General features: G+C 45.8%; 1 protein-coding gene across 1 annotated transcript in view; it reads right to left on the reverse strand.

Annotated features, from left to right (window-relative positions):
• LOC115085930 (gastrula zinc finger protein XlCGF57.1-like) overlaps positions 1-15691 on the reverse strand; it is a 29863-nt gene that overhangs the window by 12298 nt on the left and 1874 nt on the right. The window contains exon 2 of the mRNA XM_029592477.1: positions 4963-5082. Coding sequence (XP_029448337.1) covers positions 4963-5082 — 120 coding nt within the window. The remainder of the gene's footprint in view (positions 1-4962; positions 5083-15691) is intronic.

The raw sequence follows: 15691 nt of genomic DNA on the forward strand, positions 1-15691 counted from the left end.
GGATTTGGGAAAGGAACATCCTGTGTGACTGGGGCTTGTAACAGAAACCCTGTGAGTGATTAGAGCAGAGCTTTCCAAACTTTTCATGTTGCTGACACACTTTTTAGACACAGAAATTAATATCAGCCAAGGACCCAAATTCTAAGCTCAATAATGGTGTAAGTACACAATATAGTCTTATATATAGCAGACCTCATACAAGATATACGTATTTCATGCTAATTAGCATAAGTATACCGCAGTATAATCATTGGTCATATAGTGTCCAGAATTTTTTCAAGAATTTTCTTCTGCATACGTGAACATTAAAGCCCGTTGGCATATTGTGAGAAAAGTAACATTGCAAATTTTGCATAACATTTCAAGCAAAGCACTTAGCTTAGTAGTTCCGAGGAGTAAGCAGAGACATGGAGGTGAGGACGTGCACTCGTGTGATCATAATTGACAAAATTGTCCTCTCTGCACCGCTGATTTAAGTGGTAGCAATATGTGGTCCAACGTGTTCAGCTATACCGATCAACAGGTTGCGCAAGCTCTGCAAGGTCCCCTGTTGTTTGACGAACCCTCCGTCCCTGATACTCAGACTTGGTCTACTCTATCTGATACATACCAACGCGTTATTCGCTCTGAACTTCATGTGTCTACACTGTTACAATACGTTAAATCTGAGATGATTCCTCGAGGCCTCCGATGGAATCTCGAGCCCTCAATCTATGGTGATGATCCGGAATTTGTTCAGAAATGGATAGCGATCCTGAACAAATGTTCTCTCGATATCATGCTTTTAATAGTAGAGACCACCAAAGTCATCACGCACACTTTAACAACTACATGTGATGAAATCAAAAGTGCTCTACAAACATCAGAGAATTTAGAGGATTATACCAAGAAGTTACATGAGTTCAATCAATCTATGGACAAATTTCGAGCTGAGATACGCCAATCTAAAATCTCTAAATTTAAAAGAGATGAGAGGGACTATGCAGCAGGCACTATCTTCACCTGGCAACTTCGCAAAGTACCCAAACCACGCAAAGTCGCCTTTGCTGATTCTTCCTCTGGTTCTGATGAAGAGATCCTTGTAGCTCAACCACCTATAAATCCAGACTCGAGGTATAACAATTATCGCACTTCAAATAGGCGCACTGGTCGCCGTTTTTTTCGACAACGCGGGAACAATTGGCCAGACACGGGCGGCCGCCCGCAGACCAGATCTCAGAGCGACCGCAACCCACCGTAATCAATATATCATCACAGCAACTTTCATCTGCCCAACTTTCTCTGCTTGAGAAGGGGCTTTCCTTTGTACCATCTTATTGTTATGACGCTTTCTTGACTAGATGTGATCTATTTCAATTTTTTCGTAAATTACAGCTGAAATTATTTTTTGCTTCCCAACCGCCTACTATAGACAGTTCTATTGTTGCTTCTAAATCTTTCTGGCTTCCCCCGGGTCCAATCGACCCTTACATTAAAACTTTTATTGATTTAGTCCTTAACGCTTTATCTCGTATTGAACATAATAAAGAACAGGTTCAATTCAATTTATCACGTGATCAACACAAAGCGCTTTTAGAATTAAAACAATCTTCCTCCCTTGTTATCAAACAAGCCGATAAGGGTGGTGCCACTATCGTTATGGACAAAGTCTTCTACACATCTATGGTTTCTGTACATGTCTCTGACATTAACAATTATACTATGCTTCTTCATGATCCCGGTCTATCCCTGCTCACACAGATAGAGGACTGCATTGAAGATGGCTTTGCCACTGGTTTCATTACAAAAAAAGAAGCCGGCTTCCTGGTAAACAAAGATTACAGATCACCTGTTATTTATATGCTTCCTAAGATACATAAGCATTCAACTAATCCTCCAGGTAGACCCATTGTCAATACAATAGGATCCTTGTTAGAACCTTTGTCCATCTTCATAGACAGATTTTTACAGCCTCTGATTCCCCAGATGGCATCTTTCGTTAAAGACACTAAATCCATGCTTACTCGTTCGGATTCTATACATGTAACAACTACCTGTCTGCTCGTGACCCTTGACATAAAAGCTCTATACACCAGCATTCCGCAGGCCACGGCTCTTTTGATCCTGGAACAATTTTTGGACACCCGTCCCAGACCTCATCGGGTTCCTACTACGTTTTTGGTCACTTTGGCTGAATTTGCTCTGTGTAACAATTATTTTTTGGAAAATGATCATTTCTACAATCAGACACATGGAACAGCGATGGGGGCCACTATGGCCCCCAGTCTAGCTAATCTGTACATGGCAAATTTCGAGGAACAGCTACTATATCCAGCTCCTATTTTTTCATACATTTCCAATTGGACTCGGTACATTGACGATATATTTTTTCTTTGGCACAGTGACGTTACTCATTTAAACAATTTTTTACAGTGGTTAAATACTTTAGACCCCAATCTCTGTTTTTCTATGCAATATCATCATTCAAGCATTTCATTTTTGGACATTTTAATTTCATTAGACAATGACCATTTTGTCACTACTCTTTACAAAAAACCTACAGACAGAAATACATTACTCCACTTTTCGAGTTTCCACGCTTATAGTTTAAAAAAAAGCCTTCCTATTGGCCAATTTTTGCGCCTCCGACGACTCTGTTCAGATAAAGTAGAGTTTGCCTATCAAGCTCAAGACTTGGCATCCCGATTACTCCATCGTGGTTACCCTCCGTCTGTAATCAAAAAAGCTTTAAAAAGAGCTTCTAACGCACAGCGTGAATGGCTGTTACTGGAATCTACTGAAGCACGATCAGAACCCCCGCTGGTATGCACTATCCGTTACTCTTCCAGATCTCAAGATATCGTCAAGATCCTTCGAGAGCATTGGCATATTGTTCAGATTCATCAAATTTTTTCTGAATTTCCACTAATTGCTTTCAGCAGAGGCAAAAACCTCCGGGATCTGCTGACTCAAACCCGGACATACACTGATGCTCCTATCGGCTCTGATGAACCTCCCGGCCACTGGGCTTGTGGTAAATGTTCAATGTGTGCACAATCTCTGGATGGCCCCCTTTGGACTGATAATGCAGGCATGACCCATAAGGCTCATTTTCATTCGACCTGTCTTTCTACTCATGTGATTTACATAATTGTTTGCCCATGCACTAAAATTTATGTTGGTAGAACAAAACGTAACATCAGGACACGTCTAATCGAACATCGCAGTTGTGTGAATACGGGCAAAATCAATGCACCAATTGTCCAGCATTGCCTCGACAACAAACATCAATTCACTGACCTTAAATGGCGGGTCATTGACCGTATTCTCCCTACAAAGAGAGGAGGAGATCTTCAGAAACTTCTCAATTTGAAGGAACAGCGCTGGATATTTCAATTACGATGTGTAGAACCCGAAGGGCTCAATGCAGCTATTGAATGGTATTCTTTGTTGTAAATCACTTAGCAACCATGTGCGTCATTTCCTGGGTGGAGCCTGAATTTTGATTGGTTGCAGTTCATTGAAAAATGGCGCGAGAGCGTCCCCTCCGGTAGAGGAGAAACAATATCACTGCTTAAGATGCTGTCATTCCACTCACATGTTGGTACCACTGCCACACAATATTTATATATGCACGATCCATGATGTGATGTTCCTTTACTCATAATGTGTTTGACTTGCAGATACTATTTGCCCTTGAAGAAGGCTTTTGAAGCCGAAACACGGTCCGTGTCGGGCTTGCCATCGTGCACGTCCTCACCTCCATGTCTCTGCTTACTCCTCGGAACTACTAAGCTAAGTGCTTTGCTTGAAATGTTATGCAAAATTTGCAATGTTACTTTTCTCACAATATGCCAACGGGCTTTAATGTTCACGTATGCAGAAGAAAATTCTTGAAAAAATTCTGGACACTATATGACCAATGATTATACTGCGGTATACTTATGCTAATTAGCATGAAATACGTATATCTTGTATGAGGTCTGCTATATATAAGACTATATTGTGTAGTTACACCATTATTGAGCTTAGAATTTGGGTCCTTGGCTGATATTAATTTCTGTATCACTGGGCAGCCATTCCCCCCTTTTAATTGGGTGCTTTAGGACTGGTGTGATCATAATTGACACTTTTTAGACAAACATAATTTCGGGACACAGTAATTCAGTCTACTAGTAAACCAGAGGTTAAAGGTTAAACGAACGAAACATATTTCGACAATTTATGTATGTTTCCTTAAATATATACATAAATAAAATGTTTCACGACACAACCTATCTCATGAAAACCTTAAATTTATATTAAAAATATATATTCCAAGATTCATGTTATTGTTATAATTTATGAGAAACAATAATAAAACAAATTGTCTGTCCCCCACACACTCATCTCTTTCCTCCCCCCAGCACATGTCTGGCCCCCACACACTCATATCTCTCCCCCTCAAGCACATGTCTGTCCCCCCAGCACGTTTGCCCACCACTCACTCATCTCTCTCCCCCCAGCACATGTCTGGCCCCCACACTCATGTACCTCGTCTTTTTTATTGTTGCCAGTTAAGTGCTTCACTCCCTTCCATGATCACCAGACACTGCTGCTTGCAGTCAGTACTCCTCATGGCCAGGCCTCATCGGCAGCAGCAGCCAATGCAAGGATGGCTGGGCTCGTTCCACCCACCAAGCCCCCCAAAAAAACGAAATTGACAGCAAAAATCACCCAATAATAAGCAACCCATAAACTGAAAAAAAAAGTGAATCTCTAGAAAAAAAAAAAGCCCAAACTCGCATCAGAGTTGACCAGGCTTGCGCGACACACCTGCACACTGCAGGCGACACACTAACGTGTCCCGACACACAGTTTGGAAAGCTCTGGATTAGAGAGATCTCCAGAGGAGCTTGTGCAGGGGTCTCTGCAGTTCCCAGCTGCTCCTTCCACTCCTCATCTCAGCAGTTTTACCCCGGTCCCTCTTATTCCTGCACTCACCTGAGCAGCTGCTTCTCCCAGTTTCTCTTTCCTCTGGTCCTGGTTTATCCTTGATGTATGGCTCTTCCCCTCGTTCAATATCAGAGATAATATCAGGGATGATGGTCAAAGAGCCTGTTTCTGGGATAAGAACACTGCATTAGGTTTCTGTGATGTTTCACCTGCTGTGCAGCTTGTCTGCTATGACACTTCCCCACCAGCAGAGGTCTCCAGTGAGCTCTGTTCCGAGTAACCCGAGCCATCTCCTCACTGGCCACCTGTCTCAGCCTGCGGTGCAGCCTCCTCAGCGAGCTTCACTTCCAGCCTTGCCAGTCTCCACCTTGCTGCTCATACAACACCCAAGCCCCAAACCCATTTAACCCTGCCTTGCCAGAATCTAGATGCTCTTTCATGGAGTCACCCTTGGCTCTCTGACCTGGCCGCTCTTACCTTGCTCTACTCCTCGTCTCCTCCGGGCCTTCTTGTGTCTTGCAGCCTATCTATGCCTTACCTTGCCTTGTGGTCTCCAGGCTTCCTCTTACCTTAGGCCTTGCTCTGTGGATTACTCAGGCCTCTGCCTTGCTTAGTGGCCTCCCGGCCTTATTCTTGTCTGCTCCTACCCTGACCTGCCTTGTCTAAGTTCTGCCCTAGGTGCCTTGTTTAGTCCTGTCCAGTCCAGTCCCTGGCATCCTTTCCCTGCTTTGCCTTACCCCAGCCTGTGTCTGCATCCAGCCCAGTCCCTGCTCACTCTCCAGTCCTCAGTTCCTTGCCTTTCCCAGTATCCAGTCCTCAGCCTCTTCCCTGTGACAATACCCAGAGCTCTGCCCCACCCTGTCCAGCCGATCTAGACTTATCCAGCCCCTAGAACCCAAGTGCTCAACCCGCATGGGAGGGGGCTGGCTAGGCAGAAGACATACCCTGCTCCTGGGGGGTCCTGCCTGGCTCCTCAGAGCTCCTTCCAGACCCCAGCCCTCACGACAGTTTCCCTATAATCACTCTGGGTGCTATTGCCTTAAATTCACGAAGTAAACATTTCCAACATAAAGAATTTCACCAGCTTCAGAGAATGAAAGTATTTAAACCCTCAGTTAAAGAGAAACCATTTCTAGGTCCACAAGTCTGTACAAAATACCATAAGCGATCCACATTCAGGCAACAGATGAAAAACAAACTGCATCTTTAAATTGTAAAAATTGCTAAATACTTTATATTCAGCACGTCCCTAACTTACCCCAAACTTAATCCCCCTCCTCGCACTGCTAAACATCCCCATAATTGGTGCCTCCCACTCCCATTATTAATCCCCCATTATTGGATTATGGGTCTCAAATCAAACCCATGCAAGGCAGAGAACTTTCTTGCAGTGCTGCAGGGTTTACATTTAGCTGGCAGCTGAGGTGCCATGCCACAGCCGTTAATGTCATTTTATGAGGCTCAGATGTGTAGGATCCTGGGCCAGTCGGGAGTCTTTGCTTACGGTTGCCACCAGACCCAGGTCACTCCTGACAGGTTAATCCTATTGCCTCTATAGAGTTGTAATTCTAATGTCTCTAGGAAACAGGGTTACCAGTACAGCCAGTTCTTTTCTTCAACTGGTTATACAGCTTCCTAACTGCCTTACAATTCCATTGTTGCCCCATTTTCCTACCTTCAGATCGCTCCAAAAGCTCACTCCTGCATTATGCATATCAGTTTCTCACACCTCCCTCTCTCCTCCCTTGGTTTTCTGCACCCCAAATACATGATTCTTCATTTTTGTATTGAACCTTAGCTGTCAAACACTTTCACTTTGCCTCAGGTTTCCACCTGCTCTCTTTCTTTCTACCCGTAGTTTCCTTCTTCTCCTTATACTTCCAGTCCAATGGGAACTAGGGCCGGGATCCAGTGCCATGAGCCTTCATGTGAAGCTACCCAGTGCACTGTTACCTATATTTGTATAACACTCTCCCTCCCTTTAGGCTACCTATTGCAGCAGTGATCCTCCACTCTTTAGATTGTGGAGTCACAAGAGAAACTGCACAATTAGGGGTAGATTTTATAAATCTACGCGTGCGCATACTTTTGTTCGCGCACCAGGCGCGAACAAAAGTACGCCAGATTTTATAAGATACGCGCGTAGCTGCGCGTATCTTATAAAATCTGGGGTCGGGGCGTGCGCAAGGGGGTGCACATTTGTGCAACTTGCGCGCGCTGCCCATTCCCTCCCACCCCCCCGCACCTTCCCCTACCTAACCCACCCCCCGGCCCTATCTAAACCTTCCCCCTACCTTTATTGATAAAGTTACGCCTGCCGGAGGCAGGTGTAACTCTGCGCAAGCCAGCGGACTGCTCGCACGCCACCACCCGACCCGGGGGCTGGTCCAGAAGCCTCGACCACGCTCCCGAGCCGGCGCCACGTCCTGACACGCCCCCGGAACGCCCCGAAATTCACGCCGCCCACCCGACACGCCCCCCTTGCGAAGCCCTGGGACTTATGCGCGCCGCCGAGCCTATGCAAAATAGGCTCGGCGGCGCACGCAGGGGCGTTTTAAAAGGGTTACGCGCATAACTTATGCACGTAACCATTTTAAAATCCAGCCCTTAGCTTTTTGCTGCATAATTGACAACTTGACATAGAATCAACATTCTTGAAAGCTTTCAGACCTCTTAATGCAATCATTTGAACAAAGCTATAGGATGCCTGCCTGCCCTCAGTCTCAACTCTGCCTCTGCTCCTGCTCCAGTCTCTTCCCCTCACAAACAGCATACAGGGATTCCTCTTCTTCTGATATCCACCCCCCACCACTTCTTTTCTCCTGTTCTGAAGTGAAAAGCCTTCTGTTAAGGGTAGCAACTGCTGCTCCATACATATTATCCCCCCTGAGCAGAGACCTAGTCCTGGAATCCAATTTGAGTCATTGTGCTTTGCAGTGTGTAGCGCAGCCACTGAGTCACCCTGCCAGCCTCAACTTTTATTATCCACATCACATTTTGTCCATTCCTCAGTTCCTTTTTTTAAACTTCTTTTTTTTATTTGAGCCGACAGAATAATCATCACAATGATCCCAGCAAGATTCTGACAACAGTTATACCAAATTAGAATACAAAATTCCCAGGAACCAATGAACTTAGGCTCAAAAGGAATTTACAAACAAAGAAATGTTTTCCCATCCCTTCAGACACACACAACACTTCCATAGCCCCATTAGCCCATTCACACACAACCAGCCAAAGTACAAGTGACTGACAATTAACCTAAACATCCTGCTAGCAGGACATCACAATCACCCTTTGAATTCTCCTTAAGACTTTATCCCATAGAAGGCAGTAACCCTTAAGTGCTTTAAACACTCTTGTAGGCCGTAATCTTTCTGACGAAATTTTTCAGTTTATAACACCACAGATTTCTTGGCTAGTAAAAGTGCTAAGAATCACAGTCCCCCTTGGCCATGATATTCAAATTGATTTCCAGTCTAGAGCAGGGAATACCGCCCCTCAAAATATCATCCGGAAAGCCTTGCCTTTACTCCAAAAGGGTTGAAGCTTATGGCATCCTGTAAACATATGACATAAATTCCCAGGATGAGTTTGACACTTAAGGCAGGACTCGGAATCCCAAGGATGCACTCTAAAATCTCTGTGATATACGCCCTATGCAGCAACGTAAACTGTATTTCTTTCAGATTAGCTGCCAAGAGAGATTTGTATAGCGAAGTAAAAGGAGCTAGTACAAAGGCAACAAACCTATACGTTAGAAAAGTAAACAAAAGCAAGAGGAATAAGAAACCAATCTGGTTCTCAAAGGAGGTGGCTGCAAACTTAAAGGCAAAAAAGATCAGCGTTCAGGAAATATAAAAGATCCCAAAACGAGGAACACAGGGAAGGATACCTGGTAAAACTGAGGGAGACGAAGAAAGAGATCAGAAAAGCAAAAAGGTCAAGCGCAAGAAAGGACTGCCAAAGAGACAATCAGGTCGATACTGTAACGTGCGGTTGAAGATTTCCCGTCTGTAACGTGCTGGGAGCGCACAATTCGGACGCGTAAGGCGATCCAGCGATACAGTCTCCAGTTTCACGCGTCCTTAGCGCTTCTTAAAACAGACGCATAACCCTTTCCGCACGCAGCATGTATATGATATGTAAATGAACGAATTAGCTGTATAATGAAGGAATTAGCTATTCCCCTCCGATACTGTGACGCGCGCTCAGATTATCTCCTTTGTAACCCGCTATTTTGCCGCGTCCTTAACCTGTTAGTTTACCGCCACCCTCTACTTGGTGTTAGTGTGGTGTTAGTGTGACACATGCCGTGACGTGAAGCATCGCGACGTCACGCCTTGAGCGCTGAAATCGCACGGGCATTCATTCACTGCCGGCGAGGGCCGTGCATTCATCCAGGCAGAGGGAGCCGGAGGCCGCTTTCGCCGCCGGCTCCCTCTGCCTGGATGAATGCACGCCCACCCGGCCGCCTTGAGCGCCGAAATCGGGAGGAGAGGAGAAGGGAGAAGGGACTACCGTAGCAGGCCCGAGCCTTGCTACTTTTTTGTTTTTTTTTGCCTCGGGAGGAGGGGGACAGGACTGGGGCTGCACCGGAGACCGGACGGGGCCAGGGCAGGTAAGCGGGGTCTGGGGGAAAGTTTGCCGAGCATCGGGGAACATAACTGTCCACTTCCTGGTACCTGTCATTTCAAATGTCATTTGAAATGACAGGTACCAGCGCGGCCGTGAACCGTTAGGCCCGCGAACCCAGGATACTGTATAGGCGCTCTATACAGTAAAATGGGTTGCGCGGGCCTAACGCTTGCCTAAGGCTTTGCAGCCGCGGCATGCATTTGCATGCAATTAGAAGAGAGTATCGAGCGCTAGGTGAAGAGAACTGTGCGTGCGGGGAACGAGGGTGCGCCTGACACTGCCGCACTGTTTCTACCGCGGCCTTAGAGTATCGATCTGAGAGTGAGGTGACAAAACATTTTTCAGATATATCAGAGAAAGAAAGAAAACCCAAAGTGGTAGAGTGAAACTGAAAGGTGACGAGGAGCAATGTGTCGAGACAGACAAGGAAATGGCGGAAATACTAAACAAATACTTCAGTTTGGTATTCACTAAAGAAGAGCCTGGAGAAGGAGCAAGGCTGGATGACAAGACCGTAGAAGGGAATGGGCTAGACCCAACTCCTTTTACAGAAGAGTATGTGAGGGAAGAGCTAGGAAAACTGAAAGCGAACCAGCGTCCCTCTCTGCCTTTAATCAGCAGATACTTCCTACTCTTTCCTCGAGTCTTGCTAGGCCAGTCCATGACCCTTAAGATTACCCCGTTCTTCAGCCGCTGGAGACAGAGAACACACCCTTTATCCTTGACCAGGGCCTTCACCGAGACTCCTTCCGTTATGGGGGGTTAGGAAGCCTGGCTGCCCAGAAACCAGTCCTTCCTCCTCTCCAGGGACAGGGAGAGCCTCAATAGCAATTGCTCCAGCATCCTCCCGGGGGCCCTTCCCCCATCGAAAGGGATTTCCGCTAAGCCCTTCCAGGGGAGCTGGGTCTGGGACCCCTCACAGGAAAGGCAGGAGCCGCCAGCCATGCTGGGCACCTTCTTAGCACAACAGGCACAACAGAGTCAACATTCAAAACTGGCCGGTTAAGTAATTTAGCCGGGTATAAGTTATCCAGCTAAGTTTCGATGTATATTCAGCAGCACAGCTATGCGCTTAGTTGGATAAGTCTGAACGTGGGCACATATACAGCAGCTGCAATTTAGCCGCTTAAGTCCTGCTTATCCAGCTAAATAGCACTGAATGCGCTTTGAATAATCAGGCCCAACGTCTATGGCCTTAGAACATTGTTGAGCACTTCTGTTTCGCTTTTTTTTTTTTTTTTTAAACACTGACTCCATGGACCTGCCTCTCAGTTTCTCCTCCCACACGGAAATGCATGCTGTACCCTCCTCCCTCTCCTGGGTCATGGTGAGCACAAGGAGACAGCCCGAGAGCTGTTGCTTATGGATCTAGGATCACGTCTGTCAGAAATATCCAACAGTAACCTGCGGAGGAGACGAGGAGGAATGCCTCTGTGCATCCACGTGGGAAACCACCCAAGAAAAAGCTCTGCCGTTTTGCATAAAGACTTGAAGAACAGAAAACTCACAGCCCTTTCTGGGAGACCTGAAATAAATAGCATTGCACCCCGATCTTTTTTCAAGGGAGAGATTGAGTCCCAAAACCCGTGGCTGATCAAACCAGCCTAATGCCCCAGCCCCCAAGGTGAAGTCCCCCAGAACAGTGTCACTTTGAAGAAATATGCCAAGAACATAGCAGCCTACAATATGGAGGGGTCCATCACAGTCAAACCCACTGTCCTGGACTACCTACCTCACCAAGCAAAGGAGAGAACTGACTGAGCACACTGCTTGCAGTCTCTGAACTTACTCTGATCGGGTCTGGTACTGGAGGGGAGGAGAAAAGGGGGCTTCCGATAAGCCCTCCCAGCCAGCCTCTGAACTTTGGCCCCTAAACTTCCAAGGCTATTCCAAAAGGCAATTATCTCTCAGAGGGGGCAAAACTGTACAACGAGGCTGAGCTTGCACTGGTTGGGGGAGCTCCTCAGGAGCACGGCTGTAAACACTGTGGGGCTCCCCTTCTTGAACGCATTCATTCCAAGCCATACGGGAAAATGTCTCATTCAGCCCTGCTCTCTGCTTTCTGTCTTTTAACCAGCTGGCAATCCACAATAGGACACTGCCCCCTATCCCACCACGTTTTAAATTTCCTAAGAAGTCTCTCGAGGGACTTTGTCAAATGGTTTCTGGAAATCCAGAAACGTTCAACCTAAGAGCCTAAATCTGGCTTCCAGAACCTCCCTCCTGCACTTTCCTATATCATTGGTACCCACATGTACCACGTCAGCCGGCTCCTCCCCAGCAATATCTAAAATCCTATCTATGCGAAGTGAGAGCTCCGCCACCTTCGCACCAGGCAGGCAGGTTACCAAGCGATCCTCACGTCCACCAGCCACCCTGCTATCAACCTTCCTAATAATCAAATCACCAGGTACAACGGCCGTCCTAACCCTTCCCTGCTGGGCACGTACCCCTGGAGACCTATCCTTGGTGCGAGAGGATACCTCATTACCTCGAGGTCAGGTCCAAGCTGCAAGACTGCTTCCTGCCTCACCAAGCTGATGCTCTCCTTCCTGGTGACCTTTCTTCTCCAAGGCAGCAGAGGGGCTGCCAGATTGGAGGTGGGACTTCTCTACTATGGCCCTGAGGGTCTCCTCTGTATACCTCTCCGTCTCCCTTAGCTCCTGCAGGTCTGCCACTCCAGCCTCCAGAGATAGGACTCATTCTCTGAGGGCCAGGAGCTCTTTGCACCTGCTGCCCACATACGACCTCTCGCCAGCTGGGAGATAATCTTACATCTGGTACATAATGCAAAAGACAAGAAAACCTCCCTCTCGCCGATGGACTAATATCTCCATCTGAATTTTGTTGATTTGTTATTGAGTTAAACTTTCTAAGGGAGCAGGGATGTAAAGCTAACCTAAAGTACTTTAATCTACTGATGTATTTAATATTTAGATGACAGTGACCCTCAAAACACAATAAATAATTGAGATAATTACCCCCCACCTTATTAACTCGTTTTGAACTAAATTCCTTCTGTATCAAACCTCTGCCTGATGTGAATATTAAAGGAGACCTGCCCATGACCTGGACTGCAGTCTGGAGTGTTAAAAGGAGACCTGTCCTTTTCATACACCATCATTACAGAACTACACAAAAATTAAATTTTCCATTTTGTAAGACTGTATTTATATCCAACAGACATGGAAATAACAGCCCTGTAACTCCACGTCATCCCTTTTACCCTTACTATAACCCACTGGCACAAGCCAAATGTATCACTAGTTGGGAGTGCAGAAGTATATTATATATATATTTTAAATATATATTATGTATAGTATATATGTATATTTAATATATATGTATGTATATTTAATATATATTAAATATATATTATGTATGTATATATTATGTATTATAATTTATTATAATATATATTATGTATGTATATATAGTATGTATATTTAATATATATTAAATATATATTATGTATAGTAAATATATATATGTCCACTTTATTTCACTTTGTCTGTAAAGCCTGTTGCTGAATTATTGTTTATTGTAAACCGAGGTGATGTTTTTAACGTGCCGCGGTATATAAAAAATCACTAAATAAATAAATAAAAATAAATAAGTAGCCTGGGGGCAGGCTGTGAACCAGGATAGGCAGGGTTCAAATCCCACTGCCTCTGCTTGCGACCCTGGGCAAGTCACTTCCCTCTCCATTGCTTCAGGAACAAACGTAGGGCCTGATCTACTAAGTATGCTTCCCATAGACATAGACAGGCTGATGCAATACCGTGCACGCATGCTAGCGCACAGGTTAACCCGCGGTTGGAAGCGCGTCCATAACCCGTTATGCAATAAGGGGGATCAGCGCGTCCAAACCAGCGCATAGCTAATAGCGCTCATCACGTGTAAACGCCATGTTGATGAGACTATTAGCTAGCGCCCCTAATGTAAAAAATAACTGTGCACCCGACGCGCACATTTTAACTCTCAAACATTGACGCCAGCCCTGGAGCTGGCATTAAGACTCGAGGAGCCCCAAAGGTTTCACAGAAAAGCAGAAAATACTGCTTTTCTGTGGTTCCTCCGACTTAATCTCGTGGCGAGTTTAAGTCGGAGGAACCACAGAAAGCAGCAACATGAAGGAAAAAAAAAAACCCGTCTCGACAGCGGACAGGTTAGGAAAACAGACAATTTACGAGCAGTCATTTTCCTAACCCGCACGTGGATGGGCACGCGTTAGGAAAGCAGACGCTCAATCATGAGCGCCCATTTTTCCCATGTGGCCTGAAAATTGTATTTTATTGATTTATTTGCGTTTATATACAGACATTCATTGGGGTATATCACGCCGGACATGTTAACGCACAGAACAGAAAGACTAAAGTGTCTTAATATTATTACATTGTAACAGAGGCAGCTCAACAATTAATATAATTACATTTTAAACAGGGGGGAAACATTGTTGTGGGGAAAAATTGAAACTTAACAGCTTAGCATCTAATCTGATTACATTAGGAGGTAGGTATCTCAAAAATTATTACATTGCATAGATAAGTCATAGAACATCAGAACCTGCCATACTGGGTCAGACCAAGGGTCCATCAAGCCCAGCATCCTGTTTCTAACAGTGGCCAATCCAGGTCACAAGAACCTGGCAAGTACCCAAAAACTAAGTCTATTCCATGTTACCATTGCTAATGGCAGTGGCTATTCTCTAAGTGAACTTAATAGCAGGTAATGGACACTTATTGAGGTGCGCATCTCGGGAATTATTGCATTGCGAGAATCAGTACATAGGAAGCATGGAAGCCGTTATTGTGAAACATGGGCATGCAATAAGGCCTAATAGCACGGTGACATTTTCATTTTATCAAGAGATGAGGGGAAAGGAGGTTTGGACCTGTGGGCGGCTGGTAAGCTTTTAGGAATGAAATGAAAATGGGAGACAACCTTCAATAAATGATCCCCTTAGCCTGTAAGCCCTCTGGGCATGGGGAAATACCCTCGGTACCTGCAAGTAATCCACTCTGAAGTGGCTGACCAGTCACAAAAGATGGAATATAAATAAATAAAATCCATTCTACCCTCATTATAACCCCACCAACACAATATACGTATCAGTCATTCTACCCTCACTATAATCGCAGCCACCAGTATTCCTGTGGCAGCTCAGGGACAGATTCTTTACCATGAAGCGGAAAATTCTGTGGCAAAATGTTCTGAAATTTGGCAGCACGTTGCAATGACTTTGCATATTCAATGTAAATTTCATTTTGTTTTAACATAGTAAGGGAAAATTGTTCTTACCTGTCAATTTTCTTTCCTTGAGTCTTGCTAGACAAGTCCCATTACGCTTGAGATTACCCCGTTCTTTAGCTGCTGGAAACAGAGAGCACAGCCCTCTTTCCGTGACCAGGGCCTTTGTCGGGACCCCTTCCTTTATGGAGGCTACGCAGCCCTTCCTCCTCCCCAGGGACAAGGGGAATCTGAACAGTAATTGCTCCAGCATCCTCCCGTGGCTCTTACCCCACCTGAAGCAGGTGGGGTAAAGCGTTTCCAGGGGAGCTAGGGCTGGGCCCCCTCACCGGCGAGGCAGGAGGAGTCAGCTACGATGGGCACCTTCTTAGCCCCACGGGGTCAATATTCAAAACTGGCCACTTAAGTAACTTAGCCCGCTAAGTTGTTATGTTTATTAAGCAGCCGCTACTTAGCTGTCTAAGACCCGCTTATCCAGCTAAATAGCGCTGAACGTGCTTTGAATATCGGGCCCAACATCCGTGGCCTTGGAGCATCATTGAGCCCTTGTGTGTCACGGGTTAAAAAAAAAAAAAGTGTCTCCATGTTCCTGCCTCTCAGTTTCTCCTCCCACGTGAAAATGCATACTCTGACCTCCTCCCTCTCCTGGGTTCCCACCAGACTTACCATCCCCTGGAAGCACCTCGGGCCCAGCCTGTTGCAATAGCGCTGGGCCTCCCTGTCACAGCTGTACTGACTGCCATGGCTATGAAGCTCCCCGTGACTCTGCCTGCTGCTGCAGCCGCTCGTACTGGCTCCGCAGGCAATGCTATCCAACATAGGGCTGGATTCATCATTCTTCGCAGAATGATGAATCCAGCGAAAAAGGGGGCGGGCCTGCGAAAGGCCG

This window comes from Rhinatrema bivittatum, chromosome 2 (assembly GCF_901001135.1).
Source record: "Rhinatrema bivittatum chromosome 2, aRhiBiv1.1, whole genome shotgun sequence".
Classification (NCBI taxonomy): domain Eukaryota; kingdom Metazoa; phylum Chordata; class Amphibia; order Gymnophiona; family Rhinatrematidae; genus Rhinatrema; species Rhinatrema bivittatum.